Source organism: Electrophorus electricus, chromosome 14 (genome assembly GCF_041902795.1).
Source record: "Electrophorus electricus isolate QZ-2024a chromosome 14, ASM4190279v1, whole genome shotgun sequence".
Classification (NCBI taxonomy): domain Eukaryota; kingdom Metazoa; phylum Chordata; class Actinopteri; order Gymnotiformes; family Gymnotidae; genus Electrophorus; species Electrophorus electricus.
In genome coordinates, this window is record NC_137510.1 from 77,679 (window position 1) to 95,133 (window position 17,455).

The 17,455-nt window shown below is 39.6% G+C and overlaps 1 protein-coding gene across 5 annotated transcripts in view; it reads right to left on the minus strand.

The window, feature by feature from the left end:
- Positions 1 to 16,450, minus strand: part of LOC113589171 (liprin-alpha-3-like) — a 54,131-nt gene extending 37,681 nt beyond the window's left edge. For 4 of the 5 annotated variants that reach the window (XM_027028682.3, XM_081696079.1, XM_081696078.1 and 1 more), the window contains exons 1-4: positions 16,312 to 16,450; positions 4,183 to 5,348; positions 3,950 to 4,051; positions 2,703 to 2,867 (exon numbers count right to left, since the gene is read on the minus strand). In XM_027028682.3, the coding sequence (XP_026884483.3) occupies positions 2,703 to 2,867; positions 3,950 to 4,051; positions 4,183 to 4,434 (519 nt within the window). In that variant the 5' untranslated portion in view covers positions 4,435 to 5,348; positions 16,312 to 16,450. Of the gene's footprint in view, positions 1 to 808; positions 2,868 to 3,949; positions 4,052 to 4,182; positions 5,349 to 16,311 lie in introns of those variants that run through there. The other variant, XM_081696080.1, reaches the window with a different exon arrangement.
- Positions 16,451 to 17,455: the final 1,005 nt, after the last annotated feature.

Genomic DNA, 17,455 nt, shown 5'->3' on the forward strand with positions numbered 1-17,455 from the left:
AGGACACATCACACTGAGTACGGGTGACGCTCTGTTATCAACAGTGTAGGACACACCACACTGAGTACGGGTGACGCTCTGTTATCAACAGTGTAGGACACACCACAGCAAGTACAGGTGACGGTCTGTTATCAACAGTGTAGGACACACCACACTGAGTACGGGTGACGCTCTGTTATCAACAGTGTAGGACACACCACACTGAGTACAGGTGACGCTCTGTTATCAACAGTGTAGGACACACCACAGCGAGTACAGGTGACGCTCTGTTATCAACAATGTAGGACACACCACACTGAGTACGGGTGACGCTCTGTTATCAACAGTGTAGGACACACCACACTGAGTACGGGTGACGCTCTGTTATCAACAATGTAGGACACACCACACCGAGTACAGGTGACGCTCTGTTATCAACAGTGTAGGACACACCACAGCGAGTACAGGTGACGGTCTGTTATCAACAGTGTAGGACACACCACACTGAGTACAGGTGACGGTCTGTTATCAACAGTGTAGGACACACCACAGCGAGTACGGGTGACGCTCTGTTATCAACAGTGTAGGACACACCACACCGAGTACAGGTGACGCTCTGTTATCAACAGTGTAGGACACACCACAGCGAGTACAGGTGACGCTCTGTTATCAACAGTGTAGGACACACCACACTGAGTACAGGTGACGGTCTGTTATCAACAGTGTAGGACACACCACACTGAGTACGGGCGACGGTCTGTTATCAACAGTGTAGGACACACCACACTGAGTACGGGTGACGGTGTGATATCAACAATGTAGAACACACCACATCGAGCATGGGCGGGTTTCCATGTTCTCCCCGTGTAGGCATGAGTTTCCTCCTGGGTCTCTGGTTTCCTCTCACAGTCCAAAAACATGGAGGTTAGGTTGATTGGCTATCCTAAATAAATTCTCCTGAATAAGGCTGAATAAGTGTTGGCAGAAACAACTGAATCAGAGCAAGACTTTTACAGTCACCAGAAAGCAGCCCAGCTCTACATGCACTTGTCCAATTATTGAAGTTATCGGAAGCTTTCAGCAAGACAGAGGGAGTGACATGTTGGTCACACGATATCCTGGTTTGGTGATCACATGATGGACATCCTGGCTTGCATCTGTTAATGGCAGCATGGCAGAAATTTGACTTTGTTTGATCAAAATGATATATTATATACATTTCATAGTACATTTCAAATAACATTAAATACCAGCTTTAGCTGTTTTAGCCAGTGTATTGCTTAATTAACAAATTTAAGAAAAATAAATCACAAAACAAAGAAAAATACCTGTTAGTACAATGTTCTAGCAGCTCAACTGAAAAAGCAATGTGTTCCTAAAGAGGCAGAGTAGCTCTTTACCACCAGAGATAAAAAAGCAGAAGCCCAGGGAGCACAGGCCATCTGCAGCTCAGCATGTGCTGTGTGTTGGGCTGTGTGTGAGCTGCTTGCCTTACCAGCAGGCAGAGAGACTGAAAACACAGTCCCTATACTAGATCACAATGCACCCTACTAAACACAGTCCCTATATTAGACCACAATGCACCCTACTAAACACAGTCCCTATACTAGACCACAATGCACCTTACTAAACACAGTCCACATACTAGACCACAATGCACCCTACTAAACACGGTCAATCTAAAGCCAACTGTACCACACCACACCAAACTCTACCAGTCTAAAGCTTACATTCCTGAAGTATACCCCATTTCTGATAGAAATTATTCCAAATTGTCACAACTGTCTTTAAAACAGTAAATGCTCCATTTTTGATAATCAAGTTGGTTACTCTTTAGCGTTCTGTTATAGCAGCATAAACCGCAACTATTCAATCCTGTACAATACAAACATTTAGGCTCTCTGAAAACAAATTATTCAAGACCTGTTCAAACTGTCCTGCCACAGTATCGGATTCATGTATTTATTAACACTGAGGGTTCTTGTACTTGGACAATCCAACCCTGTAAATTGGTAACTATGTTTAATTGTGCACTTGTGCATTTACAGTAGACAGTGCTGACCTTTTGTGGTTTGTCTGAACCAGCTGCAAAAGTTACAGGAAAACAAAAGCGACTCACTTTGAGAAGAGCTGAAATACAACTAACTGATATTGGTTAGACACAATGGCACGATGATACAGTGGCACAATGATAACCCTATATCCTACACGATAACCCTACAGGACAACTATATACCCTACAGGATAACCCTATACCCTACAGGATACCCCTATACCCATAGTATAACCCTATATTCTACAGGGTAACCCTATACCCTATAAGATATCCCTATACACACAGGATAATCCTATAGCCACAGGATAACCCCATACCCTACAGGATTTCCCTACACCCTGCAGGATAAGCCTATACCCTACAGAAGATCCATTAACCAACTTGATGTTAATGTTAGTCAATACAGTAATATTACCTTAATGAACAATTAACACAGTAATATTAGTCAACACTGACATTATGTCTGTGTTTGTCTGTCCAGTGATGGTTGGCGCTCTGTGTGTGTATGTCCACTGATGGTTGGTGTTCTGTGTTTGTATGTCCAGTAGTGGTCAATTGCCCATGGGAGATTTAGGGTTAATTCCTACACATCCTGCATACACACAGTGGAAATCAGGCCATGATCATATGTACTGCAAGCACCAAAACTGTAAAAGGAAAATGTGACCTTTTCATCCAGGGCTTTGTGGTGCTCGAACAATGATTTGAGAGCCTTGAGCACCTCCACCTCACTGGACACGCCACTCTGCGTCTGCGCCTGTCTCTTCACCACTGTCATCCTGAGAGAGCGCTCATGCCGAGATACCAAACATTCCAGGTGTTCCAGCAGCAACTACACAAAGCAGCACACACACACACACACAAACCATCAGCCTTCACCTCAACACCCACACACCCAGACACATGCACAGACTCTCATCACACACACACACACACACACACACACACACACACACACATATACAGTCGCATGTATACACACATACCTCAGCACGCATGTGTTTTATGTATTAGTTTGTGTCTGTGTGTATGAATGTGTGTTTTGTGTATTAGTTTGTGTCTGTGTGTGAGTGTGTGTTTTATGTATTAGTTTGTCTGTGTGTGAGTGTGTGTTTTGTGTATTAGTTTGTGTCTGTGTGTATAAGAGTGTTTTATGTATTAGTTTGTTTGTGTGTGTGTGTGTTTTGTATATTAGTTTGTCTGTGTGTGAGTGTGTGTTTTGTGTATTAGTTTGTCTGTGTGTGTGTGTGTTTTGTGTATTAGTTTGTCTGTGTGTATGAGTGTGTTTTGTGTATTAGCTTGTCTGTGTGTGAGTGTGTGTTTTGTGTATTAGTTTGTCTGTGTATGAGTGTGTTTTGTGTATTAGTTTGCCTGTGTGACGTTACAGCCCCGCCCCCTCCTCAAACATCTTGGTGTGTGTGTGCGTGTTCGTCCGTGTTGCCACGCCCTGTCGTCCACCTGTTCTGTATTAGGTGTAATCCTCTTGTGTGTATATATTTCTCTTGTGTTGTAGTACGTGTTGTTGGTGTTTGAAAGGTGTTTAGTGAGGTGTGCGGTGTTAGATGTGTCGTCTGTGTATTAAATAAAAACATGTTTGAACGTGCCCCTTCTCTGCATCCTGTTAAGCCTTGAATCGTCATACTGTGTATGAGAGTGTGTTTTGTTTATTAGTTTGTCTGTGTGTATGAGTGTGTGTTTTGTGTATTAGTTTGTGTCTGTGTGTGAGTGTGTGTTTTGCTTATTAGTTTGTGTCTGTGTGTATGAGTGTGTTTTGTGTATTAGTTTGTGTCTGTGTGTATGAATCTGTATTTTGTCTATTAGTTTGTGTCTGTGTGTATGAGTTTGTGTTTTGTGTATTCGTTTGTGTCTGTGTATGAGTATGCTTTTTTTTGAGTGTATGTTTGCAGTTCTCACGCGTGTGTTATTCCTTTCGGCTTTAAGTTCAGCAATCTCTTCCTCTCTTTCCAGTAGCTGCTCACGGCATGTGTTCAGTTCTTTAGTTAACACAGCAAACTCCTGTAACACACACACATAAACAGACAAGACACACAAATGTAGTTTCATTTAGACATTACTATTATTGTTGTTGTTATTATTATTAATGAAGTGTTAAAGTACTATCACTATTAGCTAGCATTAACCCTCACCTGAGGCAGGGCTATGGAAAGTTGTCTCTGCAGTGACTCTTTCTCATGGCTGAGATCACGGAGGCGGAGCTGGGCTGTGCTCAGTGTGTCCTGGGTATCCCTTAGGCTGTCCAGGAGTCTCTCTCTCTCTGCCAACATACTGACCATGACACACTCTAGGCCCCCTGCCTCAGCCACACCCCCCGCCCCGCCCCCAGACACGCCTCCACCCCGCCCATCCTCTGAGATTGTGGGCATCACTTCACACATCATCGTGATAAAGTAAATGGGTCCTTGTGGCTTAGTACTCTCACCAAAATGCAACACAATTACAGTTCTCCAAAGGAATGGGTAGGAGAAATAGGAGTGTACTTAAACCCTTGACCCTTAAAGTGAGTGAATGAGCTGTTTATTTATAGCAGTTTATAGCAGATTAGGGTTAGGACTCTGTGCTGTTTCTGATTAAAACAGATTAGGGTTAGGATCCCGTGCTGTTTCTGATTAAAGCAGATTAGGGTTAGGATCCCGTGCTGTTTCTGATTAAAGCAGATTAGGGTTAGGATCCTGTGCTGTTTCTGATTGAAGTAGATTAGGGTTAGGATCCAGTACTGTTTCTGATTAAAGCAGATTAGGGTTAGGATCCTGTGCTGTTTCTGATTGAAGTAGATTAGGGTTAGGATCCAGTACTGTTTCTGATTAAAGCAGATTAGGGTTAGGATCCCGTGCTGTTTCTGATTAAAGCAGATTAGGGTTAGGATGCAGTGCCTCTCAGGGACCAAACAGACATTATGTTAAGGCTTAGACAAATCCTCAGAAGTAATGAATGAATACACAGGTGACCATGGCAGCTTGTGGTGTTGGGTCGTGTTACAACCCTTCCAGGCCATGTTCTGGATCCTGTATGTTGGTTCGTTCCTCTACCATCATCTCTTCCACTCATTAATGTTTACCCTGATTGGTTTATATTGGGGTCTTGTACAGTAAATAGTATAAACGTTCACTCATGGCCTGTGTTTGTGGGTAGAGGAGGTGTTTGTACACCAGCCTACATGTAATCTAAGTGCTAAAGGTGAGATCCACTCTTTTGCTTGTAATTATCCATAAGCATTAGAACAGAAGCGGTATGAGGAAAGTGTGCAGCAGGTCAGACAGCAGAGCCAACAGGTGTGAAGACAGGCCACAGATCACTGCAAGAAAAAAGCAAAACAAAACAAAACAAACAAATTAAATGCCGATCAAAAGTACTTTAAATATAAAGTATAATATAATTATACACACACACACACACACACACACACACACACACACACACGCAAAAGCAGTTGGCATCATAACCTCACCTCACACTCACCTCACTTCACCCTCACCCAAACCTTAACTCACCCTAACCTCACCTCACTTTGAGGCTGTACATGACATCAACGATCAGCCACAGTTTTCATCAACCATTTCTGCACTGATCTAGTTATGGATATTTAGCTCAAGTTTGCTGGGTTAAAAAAATCCATATTGATCCACAGCACAGGCTCACAAAACAGGATACAGCACAGGATCACAGCACAGGCCCAATGCACAGGGCACAGAATGATATCTGTAGCACATTATCTTTGTCCTCATTATTGTAGAAATATGAAACAGCAGGTCAATAACATATGAGCATATTTGATTTATATTATCTTCTGTCTGAACAAGGTGAACAAGCTAATCTAGTCATAGTGTATGAATGGTGTATAAATAGGAATGTTATTCTACAAAGCAAAGAATCTTTTTGAAAAGCATTTAAGGCATTTTCATAAACTAAATGGTTAGGGTTTGGGTAAAGGGTTAGGGTTTCATAAAGTAAAGGGTTAGGGTTTGGGTAAAGGGTTAAACTTTCCAAAATGGCAAGGGTTTTGGTAAAGTGTATGCTTCATTGGATATAAACATTTAAGAGATAAACTATTATCTGAACTATTATCTGAATTTTTAAGACTTAATGCAATTTTTTTTAACACAATGCTATTTAAAATTGTAATGTAATGTAAATTTGCAGTGAGGTTACACAAAAATAAAATAATTTGAATAACTTAAATATTATATTGTAAACACAGCCATTGATGAACAGAGACTTTCAGACTGATGTTGAAGGCTTATCATTTTGAAGAGAAGCATAAGAACACTGAATAAACCAAACTGACAAAATCTGACAGAAAAATATATAGCTAGCTAAATAAGACAGACATTGTACAAAACACCACATCATTAGTAATGAATACAGAGCCGTGTTCCTGATCCTTTCTTATGGTAGCTTGCTAGTGATACCATAACTAGCTAGTGAGCTGGATAAAGCTAGAGCTAACGAGCTGATTTTTGATATTTCAAGCCATATTCACAAAATATTTAGTTAGGTCCATAATTATTAATTGAGTGAAACATTGAGATAGATAGTTTCAGATGAATCAGCCCGACTAATATTTCCTGTGAAGATCCAACACCACTTCCTAGACACCTGGACATGGTTGTGGTAACATTAGTTAGTTAGCTAGCTTGTTAATGCCATTTGTCAGTGTATGTGCTAACAATAAATATTAAGTATTTCATCAGGTACTGAAAGCAGTAAACTACATGGCTTTTTGGTTGCAGGTGTTTCTGTAACTGGTCCAGGTACCATGGATACTGCTATGACTGGACCAGGTACCGTAGATCCTTCTGTAACTGGTCCAGGTATTGTAGATAGTTCTGTAACTGGTCCTGGTACTGTAGATGCTTCTGTAACTGGTTCAGGTATTGTAGATACTTCTGTAACTGGTCCAGGTACCGTGGATGCTTCTGTAACCAGTTGGTCAGGTATGTGTCTGGTCTCTCCCTCTAGCTTAGTTAGAAGCATCTGTTTCATGTGATCTGTTTCACTTGATCTTTCTATTTCTGTTGAGAAGTATTCCTTTTGCATAAATAAAGACAAAAGTCTAGGTTTCAGATATAGTCAATAAAAATAATAATAATGACTAAAATAATAATTATTATTATTATTATTATGTGTACAGTAAAAGTAGGCTAATAATAACTTGCTTGGGATCAAGGGATAACTGAAACTCTTGTACTTATTGTAGGGTATTGTTTATTGCACTGATATTGACTGCTCCTTTGTTGACTAACTCTAGTAGTTTTTGTTTATTACACTGATTGTTGTCTGAAATAAAGATGACTGAAGACCCATCTATTTGTGGATTATTTAAATGACTCTAGTATATATTGTAGGGTATTGCTTATTGCACTTATCATTGTCTGTTATAGCGCTTATACATGTTTTGCCCTTCTAGGCATCAACATTAATCACTGTACAGTATTTCAACAGTATTCTAGTTCATTGGACTCTAATCTACTGTAATGGCTAAGTTGTAGTCTATGAGTAAATGACAAAGCACTTTTTTAAGTCAATCTACATAAGAGTGTCTGCCAAATGCTGTAAATGTAAATGTAAATGTAAAATCAAGAAAAGTTGCTGAACCTTCTCTGAACCTTCTACCTCTAACAATGTGGTTATGACAGGACCCACTCCATGGTCTATGTTGCCTCTTCTCTCCAAAAGCTGTTCCAGTACTGTGATGGCTGGAACGATGTCTGCAGCTGTTGCTATTGATGAGATGATTTCTCTTGTGAGTTCCTCAAAAGGAATGAGAAGGCTCAGCATATTATCAATTAACCCCCGTTGATGCGTGCTGAACGTGGCTGGCAGATCCTGCTCTGCAGTGTATACCCCCAGAGCACGCCTCTGCTCCATTAGAGACTGAAGCATATAGGAGGTGCTATTCCATTTTGTACAAACATCTTGCTGCAGTCATTTTCTAGGTTGACCTAACTGTGTCTGGATGGCATGAAGTCGTGAACAGGTGACAGGTGTTTAAAATGCTTGATAATCTTCCTTCCAGTTGTCACTGCATCACTAATGCTTCTCTGGGACAGCAGACCTTCACACACCAACAAATGTAGTGTGAGTGCCCTGGCAACTCGTCTTGAAACACCATATGAACCCTGGTCATGTCTATGTTCCACTGCTGCAACACTGTGTTAGACTATTCTCTGTCCTGGATCCCAGATGGTGGAAGTCTTCAAACGCAGACTGAAGACCCATCTATTTGTGGATTATTTAAATGACTCTAGTACTTATTGTAGGGTATTGCTTATCACTTATCATTGTCTGTTATAGAGCTTATACATGTTTTGCACTTCTAGGTATCAGCACTGATCCCTGTATTTCTACAGTATTCTAGTTCATTGGTATGACTCTAACCTACTGTGATGTACTAGGATGTATTCTACGAGTAAATGACAAAGCACTTTTGTAATTTGCTCTAGATAAGAGCATCTGCTAAATGCCGTAAATGTACATGTAAATGTGGCTTTTCACTGGCAGCTGTGTGGGACTCTGACAATACAGGGCTTGTTGTAACTCGAAATCTTCATCCACCCATGGAGCAGTTAGACTCAACATTGACATCAATCTTATATCAGATGTCCAAATGCCCATTGTAAAATTAACTGCTGCTTTGGAATTGGCTTGTAGCATGCTGTGTGTGTGGCATGATACAAGTTTAAACAATTCTGGTAGCGCAACATCTGAGAAGTAACGCCTGCTTGGCATTGTGTATCTTGGGCTCAGGTAATGTATCAAATTTCTGAAGCCTGTATACTTAACTACATAAAAGTGTTGATCATCCAGTGCTAAGAACTAACATTACCCCTCTAACATGTCATTGGCTTTACCCCACTAACATTACGCCTCTAACATTATCCATGTAACATTACCCCTCTAACGTCACTGCTCTAACATTACCCCTTTAACATTACTCTTCTAATATTACCCCTCTAACATTACTCCATTAACATGACATTGGCTTTACGCCGCTAACATTACCCCTCTAACATTACCCCACTAACATGTCATTCTCTTTACCACACTAACATTACCGACCTAACGTCACCCCTCTTACGTTACCCTAACATCACCCTTCTAACGTCACCCCTCTAACATTACCCTACTAACATCACCCTTCTAACGTCACCCCTCTAACATTACCCCTCTAACGTTACCCCTCTAACGTTACCCTTCTAACATTACACCTCTAACATTACCCCACTAATATGTCATTGGCTTTACCCCACTAACATTACCCCTCTAACATCACCCATCTAACATTATCTAGCAAACATTATCCAATGAACATTATCCAATGCACATTATCTGCTGAACACTGGAGCACATTACCCCACCACAGACAATGGCAGAAGTGAGATGACTGGCAGGTAATATTTCATCAACTAGTTCTGCACAACAGTCATGATAAGAGGACATAACTGCAAGCTATGAACTTTATATTGTAAGGATTTCCCATAGTTAGAGATTAGTGTTGTCACAATATTGTTCCAAACCTTTCCACGTTAATATAATTATTTGAGAAGTCTCAATATTTGATTCCATTTCATTAACATTTTAGGGGGGCACGTGAGAGATCTGTTGCAGAACTATTGTTGGCTGAATCTTTTTGGAGAGTGGAAAACTCTCAGTTCAGCAGTGACACAGACATGTGTAAAATCTCCAGGAACACCACTGTCCCTGACACACTCATAGCAGCCTGACACCTACTACCCAGACACTACCAGTGATGTTTCACTGTTACGCTGAAAGTGAACCCCCACCCGGGTGGTGCCCCTAGCAGTGACCCTGTGGTCAGTGATAGAATGGGTAGAGCCTGGGTGACAAATTGTGCATAACAAAGGTATATAAAGCACCTGTAAGATAGGTTTACCTATTAAGGTCAGTAGTGACTGTAGATTTAGAGGATGTTATATACCAACATATGATAAAATAGCAAGACATGGTAATATACCAACGTATGGTAATAAACCAAGATATGGGAAGATATCACTTTATAGTATGCTGCATGACAGTACTTTGCAAGAAAACATAATATATTGGCTTGTTCTTAAAAATATGTAACACAGAAAACCTTAAATATGTTAGACAATGCAGATTGTAACTCTTGAAACATGTCTTGAAGCTGTGTGTGTAAAGTGCTATAGAAGTAAACTTCAGTAGACACTTTGCAGGCATCATGTTAGTTATTTTCAGTATTTTACAAGCTTTCTGTGGATGTGGGGGTCAGTGCTTGCAATGGACTGTGTTATTACCAAGATAACAGGCACCAATCGCGTCACAATAGGGGAGTGGACTACTGTGTGGCTGGTTTACCCCACATAGGTAGAATTTTCATCGTTTTAGTCATTCTAGTGTTAAAATGGTTAGTTTTTGTGTTGGAGCTAAGAATTAAGATAGGAATTAAACCTTTCTGATAAGTCACATACCCCATCTACAATGTGCACTTTTTTTGAGTGTCCACTTTTTTCTGCCATTCGGTCACTTCCTATAGGGTTTCATGTTAAAAAAGGCAGTAGAGGAAATGGGTTAGGGTTACGGATAGGACTAAGGTTAGGGTTAGGGTTGGGGTTAGTGGGTTAGGGTTACGGATAGGACTAAGGTTAAGGTTAGGGTTGGGGTTAGTGGGTTAGGGTTACGGATAGGACTACGGTTAAGGTTAGGGTTGGGGTTAGTGGGTTAGGGTTACGGATAGGACTACGGTTAAGGTTAGGGTTGGGGTTAGTGGGTTAGGGTTACGGATAGGACTACGGTTAAGGTTAGGGTTGGGGTTAGTGGGTTAGGGTTACGGATAGGACTACGGTTAAGGTTAGGGTTGGGGTTAGTGGGTTAGGGTTACGGATAGGACTACGGTTAAGGTTAGGGTTGGGGTTAGTGGGTACAAGTCTTTAGCCTGATGCCTGCTAAACAACCAAGTTAAAATAATTATGATCAATCATGTTGAAGTGATGGATTAAGAAGGCAGCTCTGGGTTTCGTCTAAGATAAAATCACATTTTTAAAGAGGATTTAGGATTTAATAATTCCTTTTTTTTTTTTTGGTCAAATTTGTTTCTTAATTTTTTTGTTAACATAAATTCAGTCATACTGACCATTACAATAGTTACAATTCAATACGTTATGCGGCGGGGCAGAGTTGCAAGAGGCATAATAAAAGTACTTAATGAAGTTCCATTTATTATACAATTGTTGAGTTGATAAAAGGTGTCACCAAAATACATCATCTACTAAGAGACATCACAACAGACGTGAAGCATTCTTACATAATTGTAACAATTCATATTTAAGGTAATTAGTGAAAATTAAGGTTATGAAAAATTGTGTTATTTCTATTCAAAATATAGATTAACATTCTATCATATTATGGCATAGGAAGAAATACCTAGGCCACACAGAAAGCAGAGAGGTGGTTTACAAATGCCAGAACAAGTGAACTTTTTATATGCAATTCAGTTTAATCTACATGTGTCAAGGATGCACACCACAACACATCATGGAATCACACATCATCTATCAATGACACACCACTGTCAACAGCATGACACGACTGACCTGATAACGGCTGGGTGTGACTCATAGACTATATATATATATAAAATTACTGATATTCAAGTAGATTGTATACCTACACAAATCAGATACCCATCACCTGGTAGTGTGATTCCCAAGCCCTGTAAGACCCCATTTTTTTTCTCATCTCATCTACAATGTTCTCTCTCTGGGATCCAATTTACAGAAACCTGTCATAGCATCGGAAAACTTTAATCCCTCTGGAGCTGTCTAGAATGGTGGAGAGTGCCCTTTACTGGGAGCCAATATTAGTTCTAAGTGTTAGATGGCAATGGCTGCTCTTCATTTCCTACATGAGGTTTTTTCATACTGACCTTGCCAAGGTAACACTGAAAGACGATAGTCATCATATCTTATAATTGATTATTCTGCTGGCTAACATCAGATGTTACAACTAACCTATCCAGAGATGCAGCCACACAACATATTTCTCAGCTGCATTAAAGCTGCAGTTGGTCAGATTGAGAAGAGACTGGGATAGGGAGGCCACTGTGCACACTGTGAAATGTAAACATTGCTGGCCAGTAACCAACAAACATTTTGCACATGAATTACAGCAATATCTATTTGGTAAAAGAACTAGGACACACTTATTTCAGTGCTTAGATGTTTGTTTGAAAACAGAAACTATACATAGTGCTAAACAAGCAGTAAACAACTGATGAGAACATTTAGCTGTGAGAGCACAAACACCCAAATATCGGGACAAACACAAAATGTCAGAGCAAACACCAAAATATCAGGACAAACACCAAATCGATATGACTGCCTCGGCACTTCAAAAAGATATTTTCAAATAAATGTTTAACCAGTAGCCTTAGCATTGGAAACAACCTTATGTTAGCCCGATTGCAATTTCTTCAAAATATGTTTACTTCCTAATGGGTAATGTGATTTTTTCCCAAAATCAAATAAAAATAAATCAAGCAGTGGTAATTAACATAGTTACCTGTTAGTTAGCATAACTACCTGTTAATTAGCATAGCTACCTGTAAAGCAAAAATGTGGCTAACTCAGCATCGGTTCGGAATCATTTCTGGTGCCATAGTTCTTTTCACCTCTAAAAAGCCAGTCTGATTTTGGTGCTTGCCTGAGTAAGAGCATGTGCTCAAACAGTGACTGACACACTGTCAGACCCTCCTGGCTCTAACTGGCTGTTTTGATTCAGTGTGTTGGTTTCTTGTAAATTAATTTGGAGCCTCAAGAGCCTGATTTTTTTCCAGATTATCTGTCTCAGGTACCGCTGTCATGACATATTAACAGTTTTAGCAAACAATAACAAAAAGTTATTGTTATAAGAGTTACGGTTAAGGTTAGGGTTAGAGTTAGGGTTAACCTTAACCATAACCCTGGTTTATTGTTATTACACTGGTTTCTAACTGCTGCTTTAACCTCAGGCCCTTTGCAGCGTACTCACTTGTACTTCATAAGTCTCACTAAATTCCAGAGTGTTCAGTACACTGTCACAGGCAGGGTATGTCTAAAGGTGCAGAAAAAGCAGGCAAAGTTAACCACAGCAGTAAGCTTACATTAGCTAGTAATCATAACACATAAGCACTATCTATCTGGCTAGCCTGAGCTGGAGTGCTTGAATGAGTTATTTAGAGTAGTCTATACTTGAATTTATGTGAAGTATGAATTTGTTTTTGCCTAATATTTTGTTTTCTGTGTTCAGCCAGTGCTGTATGCTAAAGGATAAAATAAATGCACCCCCCCGCCCCCGCCATCTTAATAATTGGTGAAGAGTGGAAAGTGGGTTTAGAGTGCATTTGGATTGAGTGTAGAGTGAGTAAAGAATGTGTTTAGATTGAGTTTATAGTGAGTTTAGTGTGTTTTGCCTGCTGAAAGTTACAAAATGTGGACTCTCACTGGCTTTACACTTCAGCATCAGTATGAGACTCTAGTGACTAATTGGACACACATGTAGATCGCATTAATAGTACACCTTTTCCCATCAACACAGTTAAACAGAACAGAGGTCCCAGGTGGGTATGGAAAGCCTTGATGTTAGAATGTTCCAGATGCCTAAAAAACTGGAGTAAGTTCATACTAGAATCAAAAGGTTTGAACCATATTATGCATATTCTACTGACAATACAGTGATCATACATTGGTTACCAAACACAATTAAAAACATATCCTATTCCTTTACAAAAACAATAAAATTTAATTATGCAGTTGCTACTAAAGTGTATTTATACCCCACTGCAATAATGGTCTGTTTTATTCTTATTCTATAGTTTTAGATCATTATCCTGCTAACTACACATTTTACTGTAAATATGATTATAGCTCTGTATACATATATTTAGACTTCTGAACCCTTTGTGTTGCTGCCATCTCTAGTTACATCAACAGTAAAGGCTGAGGAAGGCAACTTTAGGGTCTGCCCAGACAGGAGGAATCTCTCCTCCACCATCACTCCACATGAGCCAGTGCACTTTCACTGTCAGCAGTTTTTTCTTTAACCTTCCCATCAGTTGGATAGACATTTAGTGTCTCTTCTGCACATGAACTGTGCAACAGAACTCTAAGGACTTGTTTCTGTAATCCAGCATCCAACATTACCTCCATAATTCTGCTACTGAAGGTCCCATTAAACAACAGATTACTTATGAAACAATGTGTTGTCTGTTTATAAAATTCTGTTTACACTGTAGGTTGGGATTGCAATCTTTAAGATCAAAAATGTGTTTCAAACTGTTAATTCTATGATGTCTGTTATTTTGGTTCTACTGCTATTTTTATTCTTAAGCATTCAAACTGCTTGCTGTTCTATCAGAGACATAGTTACTGAATGCACCTGTAAAGTTTGTGTGTGCTGTATGAATGTTGTGTGTAGCAGTATAAATACTGTGTGTGTGAAGTATGAATGTTGCATGGGGCAGTGTGAGAATTGTGTGTGCCTGTGTGAATGTTTGTATGTAGCAATTTAAATGCTGTGTATAGCTGTGTGAATGTGGTGTGTGTGTGTGTGTGTGTGGCGGTGTGACTGTTAGTGAGTCTGTACAATAGTTCCAAGACTCAAATGGAAAACTAGTCCTTATCTTGGTTGCACTGGATAGTGAATTTATAATCACAGAATCACTGGATAGTGAATTTATAATCACTGATAAGAATTACTTGTTTCAATCAGTGTAAATACAGCTTAGATTTATCAGGACGTTACTACTGATAAAATAGATGACTGGATGTCTGCTTATTTTATTTATCCACTGCAGTATAAAAGTCAATGATATTAATACTGTTTTAAATATAACCATGAAAGGCTGCAATCTTTTTTAAAAAAGTCACAGTGAAAATAAAGATGTAGTTTATGAATACAGAGGGAGCAGAGGTCATAGCACCCAAGAGTGGTTTCAACCGCCAAAGAGGATGAATGTGTGTTTTGTGTGTGATTTTATATATATATATATATATATATATTACACACACACACACGCGCGTGCACACGCACACACATTTCAAACAGCTTTTAATATTTTCAGTATATTTTGTTGACTGATAGGACTTTTTATCCATAAAAATTCCAATCTAAAATGTTTGTTGTTATTAACAAAATATTTTTTGTTCTATTGATATGCACACAGCATAATATTTTACTAAGTGAGATCACATGGTGAAGTTATCTATGTAAGGCATCTTTGTGACACTGGTGACTATAAAATTAGCTATACAAATATAGAAATAAACAAATAAAATAGTTTTTTTTTAATTTCCTTGAGTAAAAGCACTGTTGTTTTGTGTAACAACTCAAAGCTCTATGTGGATGTTATTTTAGTGAACAGATGATGCTATAAGGATCAGAGATTGGCTCAGCTGCAACAGTCCAGTGGTACAATACCATCACAAAACTACAAATTGAAGGCGTCATCTTCCCGAGTGTAGGGCTTAAGGTCACTGTTTAAACTCCAAACACTTTTACTTTATCCACCACACTGCACTTGATCCCAGACTCATGATATCAGAAGATACACGCCTGATTTAACTATTAGACCACCGCAGTAGTTTATGGCTGATCAGTGTGGCATTACTTTTTCACAGGAAGATCTCATACATGGCTGTGTTTACAGAAATAAGCATGTAACATCCGTTTGTAACATGTGTTTGGTTCTGATGTATTAAACGATGACGCCCTCCTCCACACCGATAAAGGCGTTAGTTCCATCTGCATATCCGGGTTACCAGCGCCCGGTCGCACCGGGCTGTGTAAAGGTGCAGCGCACCGAGCGGACTCAGATATTGCTCGTGAACTAAACACCTTACAGACTGTCCGAGAAAAGCAGCAGTGTACACACGAAGTCCTTCACTGACACCGACACTCCTATTTTTGTCCGACAAAACCATCAGAGGCGTTTATGGGAGACCACCATCCCCTACAGTAGTCGAAAACCCAGCGCATTCTTCAAGATGTGCAGCCGCCTGTCTTCATCTCACCTTAGCGCGAGATGCAAAAGCATCCGTACCTCATCAAGCGCTCGAGCGACAGACAATTGATACATGGTGGTTCTGTCTCTCTCTCTCTCTCTCTCTCTCTCTCTCTCTCTCTCTCTCACACACACACACACACGCACAATCTATCTCTACATCTCCACACTGAGATACATCTAAAGGTATTTCCCAACGCAAGCAAATTTCAGTAGAAACCGAGTGTGAAACCAATCTTACCGCTGCGCTCGAGCAGAATCGGTGTCAGGTGTGGAAAATGTTTTCCATACAAACCGGTAAATTTATGGCTGAACATAAAAATTCCCGAATGTAGATTCATTCTATTTGTATGAGTCTGTATTTGCAAATGTTGCACGGTAGCGACGCGTTAGTGACTAAAGACACACTCCCGCCCTCTGTCGGAACGGAAGCTAACGGGTCTTAAAGAGACATTGTCAATGATTTACCGGCGCCATCTCTCTCTCTCGCTCTCTTTCTCCAAAGCTGATTTATTAACAATTTCTTAAACTACACGTGCAAACACATACATTTCGCGTGTTTGTTTTTCTGAGAATTTCTATTAGAACAATTAGTATTATTTCCTCAAAATATTAAAATTATTTGACTGAATTAACCAAACAGACATCATTTTGGTTTGTTCACCTGTTCCTTTACTGATTCCAAATAAGCATGAGCTTACTTTGTTGAGCACTATTAACCCGATTTACTTACCTCTATTAACCTTGCTTTATTAACCCTATTAACCAAGTTCTATTAACTTAATTAATCTACCAATATTAACTATTAACCTAGTCTTATTAACCCTATTAACCTATCCCTGTTAACTCAAGTCTATGAGCAGAAGTATGTGTGCTGGCAGAAGCTAGGGAGATGCTGTATAAATGTAAAGTGCTTAAAAACTTTGGATGATCCCAGCACTATATAAATTATTATTGTTGTTGTTGCTGCTGCTGCTGCTGCTGCTGCTGATGTTGATGATGATAATAATAATAATAATAATAATAATAATAATAATAATAATAAAAGTGGTGGTGGTACCAGTAGTAGTAAGGATAGTAGCATTACATGGTGAGGGATTCACACGTTGTGTGATTCTGTGTTGTCTCCAGTAACTAGTGATGGGACACACCTGAGTATGTTCAGGATACATTATGAAATAGTCAGTAGGTTTATTGCTTAGTAAAGGTGGGGATCTGAACATTCTCCTTTTGTACTGAGAGTATGATTAATAGAGCAGAAAGCATACCTCCAAGGTTTATTATTGAGACCCTCAACATAGATGTCACCAATCATACAGGAATCCCATCAGTGGGTTTAGTTCTGCACTGGTAATCAGGCTTTTAACAGGGAAGGTCTTTCTGCA